At 44.6% G+C, this 4,362-nt stretch overlaps 1 protein-coding gene across 1 annotated transcript in view; it reads right to left on the bottom strand.

Annotated features, from left to right (window-relative positions):
• Positions 1 to 4,362, bottom strand: part of IKZF1 (IKAROS family zinc finger 1 (Ikaros)) — a 99,353-nt gene that overhangs the window by 4,304 nt on the left and 90,687 nt on the right. Inside the window, exon 9 of the mRNA XM_010831054.1 lies at positions 7 to 191. Coding sequence (XP_010829356.1) covers positions 7 to 191 — 185 coding nt within the window. The remainder of the gene's footprint in view (positions 1 to 6; positions 192 to 4,362) is intronic.

The raw sequence follows: 4,362 nt of genomic DNA, 5'->3' as shown, positions 1-4,362 counted from the left end.
CATGGGGCTGAGCACCGGGACCACATCGGAGCTGCCAGGGGGTGTCTGCACCAGGGGGCGCAGGGACTCAGCCCCCAGGTAGCTGATGGCGTTGTTGATGGCCTGGTCCATCACATGTGTCTGCATCATCTCGTTCTCCTTCTCGTAGCTGGCACTGCCGTCGTAGGGCAGTTCCGACAGGCACTTGTCCCCTGTGGGAAGCGGGTGACAGTCAGAGAGGCCCAGGTTACCTCTGTGCCCGGCAGCAACAGCTGACATTTACACCCGTGGGGGCAACGATCTCGGGCAGACACATAATGTGGACATCAGCAAAATGGGCAAAGCTGACACGTCTCTGCCTGCCCTGTACCTGGCATGGTGCCCTGCCTGGGGGTGGCATTTAAACCAATTTGTCTACACAAATCAATAAACGAACAGGTGAACCAAGGATGGTGTGCCAATTTAAACAGCGCATATTCAAACACCAAACCAATACTTGTATTTACTCTGGGTGTTAATAAACATTTTGAGTGTGCTGAGTGTGCTAATCACTTCAGTTGTGTCCAAGTTTTTGCGACCCTATGGACTATAGACTGCCAGCCTCCTCTGTTCATGGGATTCTCCAGACGAGAATACTGGAGTGGGTTGCCGTGCCCTCCTCCAGGGGATCTTCCTGACCCAGAGATTGAACCCATTTCTCTTATGTCTCCTGACATTTCTCTTATGTCTCTTTACCACTAGCACCACCTGGGAAGCTCTAAATATTTTTATATTTAATTTAAAATTAATATTGAAATGACATGTTTTCATATAGAGTTCTAAGTAATTCACAATGCTTGGTTAACATCACTAATTTATTTAATTCAAGCAATTATAAGATTATAACAATGTGTGATATATATATTTTAAGTTCATAACTATAATACTCTAGAATAAAGCTTAATCAAAAATACAGAAACTTTATATTCTTCATAGTGAAATGGTATCAGTCTTGTCAACAACAAAAATCTGGCTCTGACTTGCATGAGAGTGAAAAGCACCATCATATGTACCAGCCTCCACATCTTCCCTGGCCTCTTAATCCCATGCCTGCTTCTCAGTTCTTAGCAGCAAGGAGCCTGTGCTGCAGTTATTTGGTGGAAAGTTGGTAGAAAGTTGAGAGCAGACTGAGCAAGTTCCAGGGGTGACATTTACTTGTTCCTTCAAACAATTACTGAACAGGAATGATTTGCAAGAAATTACTGTCAATGACTTGTCAGCAAGTTTGGCCTCAAGAAGCCTAAGATCTAATATCATGGTTGGTAGGAGGCAGCGAGCTCGCTTCCCCTGGAAAGGGGAAATTTGAGAAAAGATTTGACTTCTTGTAATTAGCTTTTGAGTACAAGTTTTCAGAAAGAAATAAAATGAATATCCTTGAAGATAATACCTTCTTGATGTATAGGTTCTAAGCTCAGTAGGAAACCTTGGCTTCATTAGCAAATTCATAAGTGAATGGTCTGCCTCATTGTTAAGGTCTGTTGATCCACATTACTTTTGGTGGTGGTTAGTTAATAAGTCATGGTCAGAGGGGCATTCAGAGGCAGGTCTAAGCTGTTTACGTTTCAACCCTCACTCTCTTTCCTTCTCTCAACACACGTCCACCGAGTGTACACCCTGGACCAGACAGGAGGGACAGAATGGCCAACAAGTAACATCCTTCACAGCCCACAGGGGAGACAGATGTTAGTGCATGGTTATATAGGGCGCATTCCTGTCTGAGAAGTTCTGTGAAGGAAAAGGAAGGTTTGCTATGGGGACTTAATTCTGCTTTCTAGTATGAGGAGGCATATTTCTGGATAGTTAATGTCACAGATAGTTTAAGGATTATTAATAAGTCTGGGAATTATGGAGTATACATCCTTCAGCTGCTAAGCACCAGCTGCAGACTGTGATATGTGTCCCACACAGGGAGAAGCAAGAAGAAACTAAGGGGAGAGGGAGCTAGGAGGCTGAGATGGACAAGTGAGTGGAGCCAGAGCCCTGAGCAGATGTACGGGAAGGGTAGACCCGGGGAAGACTATATCAAAGGAAGCTGGAAGGCTTTGAAGGAAGAAGGGCCCTTCTCCATCACATGTGTGCATGTGTGCTAAGTTGCTTCAGTCGAGTCCAACTCTGTGCAACCTTATGGCCTTGGAGCCTGTCAGGTTCCTCTGTCCATGGGATTCTCCAGGCAAGAATACTGGAGTGGGTTGCCGAGCCCTCCTCTAGGGGATCTTCCCAAACCAGGGGTTGAATCTCTTATGTCTCCTGCACTGGCAGCTGGGTTCTTTACCACTCATGCCACCTGCACAGCCCTACTGGTGGAAGGCAGAAGTGAGGATGCCTCTGGCAGCCCAGGGGCCCAGGTTATGGCTGACGGTGGCTGGCGAGACTGATCATGGTGGAGACCCCCACACCTCCCACATTGAAACCTGACATCATGGCCTGCAGCCAGTTCCAGCAACAGAAGGGTAAACTGCTCCAGAGTTCCTAGACTTACTAACAATCCTTAACAAATCTGAGGCCACTGATAGCTATCCAGAAGTATGCCGCATCAGACTAGAAAGCATCCTTAGGTCCTGCTTCTTGCTTTGTTGGGAAGTGTATCATACAGTGGCCTGGCTCCCTTTCATCTCAATCTGCTGGTAGTCAGGAGTGGCACATGCCCTGACAATGGTACTACATGACCCTTACATGACACACAGATACTTGTCTGTAGCCAGCCACACCCTCTGCAGAACCAGGACATATTGGAATCTCTATGGAAGTTGGGTGGCAGTGATCATAGAGGTGGTGTTTCTCCCCATTAAGGTAACTGAACAGTAATACAGAAGCCATGTGATTCCCCCCCTATTTTTGTATCGAGGAGATAAACATCTGGTTACAGTAACCCCAGAGGATAATGAATCCCTTTAGCCTGGTCTATCACTTCGTTGAAGCCTGGCAGGGTGGGGAAGGGAGTGGGCTTCATGACAATTCTGATACATATAAAGTGCTTATAGCTCCACCCAAAATGGTGCTTTCCCAGTAATGATCCCGTTTCTCCCAGAGTCATCATTCTGTGCTTTCCTGAGCAACTGTTCTTTAAAACTGGGTATCAACAATCAAAGGATGTAGGGGGAAGACCCACGTGGCATATTAAAACCACCCACAGAATTTCTCTTCCCTTAATACTCCACAGAGTGAGAAAATCCCACAACATTCACTTTGGCAGAATGCTAAAGAAAGGTACATAGTCTAAGGAAATACATATTTATAAAAATCAAGGAAAGAAAATTCTGGCATGAGATACATGGCTAAGCTTGACAGCTGATTTTACTTATAAAACCTTAACTATGAAGCAACAAAATCCTCAGCAGTTTCCTTAACATCCTCATATCCATAGAGAATCAATTCAAATAGCTGTCTTTTTTCACTTCTGATCAAAAAGCAGTTGAAGCCTCTCCTAATGAGACAGGTGACACTGGATGAGTGAGCGCTGAGGCTGATTCACTAGGTGAGAGATGCGAGTTAAGTCCTCGATGCTGTGCACTGGGAGGAAACACCCCAAGGGCCAGAGCATCCGCTGGCAGCTAGGAATACTTCCCAACCAGGTACAGTGATAACTGGTTTAGAGCATTTAACCAAATCTCAGAATGAGGGAGAAAGGGCAGAGAGGAAGTCTTTTAACAAAGACTGCACTTTGCCTTCCTTGAACTCCTCCAACCTCATCTCTGGCATTCCTTCAGCATTGAGAAAAGCTGAGCTCGCTCAGAAAAAAACAAACAAACAAAAAAACCACATCTCAGATACAATGGGAAGAACATAACAAACATCAGTCAAGCTCTATCAGCCCAAGTCAAATAAGCAAGATGAAAAGAAAAGGTCACGGTTACTGTGAATATATTTTCTAGCAAGATAAGGGAAGAAAGGAAGTTAAACATAGAACAATAAGCCCATCCTCGGAAAAAGCCTAATTCAAAGAAGAGAAGAATGCCTCATAACTGCTTTGTGACATGAATTCAATTAAAAAGATACTGAAACATGGCGGGCTAGAACAACACAAGAAGATGAGAAAGGAGATTTTTAGATCTCAGGAAACAAAATGAGGTCCAAACAGTGTTATTTACAGATAATACAGGGATTAGAAATAGCAAGTAATAGAACATAAACTCCTGAAAATGGAATCACAAGATAGAAATAGTGAATAAATGTGAAAAGGGCAAAAAAAAAAAAACCAACTTAGAGAAATGCTAACAGATATGGAAGACTGCTGCTAAGTCACTTCAGTCGTGTCCGACTCTGTGAGACCCCATAGATGGAAGCCCACCAGGCTCCCCCGTCCCTGGGATTTTCCAGGCAAGAACACTGGAGTGGGTTGCCATT

Source organism: Bison bison, unplaced genomic scaffold (assembly GCF_000754665.1).
Source record: "Bison bison bison isolate TAMUID 2011002044 unplaced genomic scaffold, Bison_UMD1.0 scf7180017864522, whole genome shotgun sequence".
Lineage (NCBI taxonomy): Eukaryota > Metazoa > Chordata > Mammalia > Artiodactyla > Bovidae > Bison > Bison bison.
The sequence above is the reverse complement of the archived record's forward strand: the minus strand, read 5'-3'. Positions and strand labels throughout refer to the sequence as shown.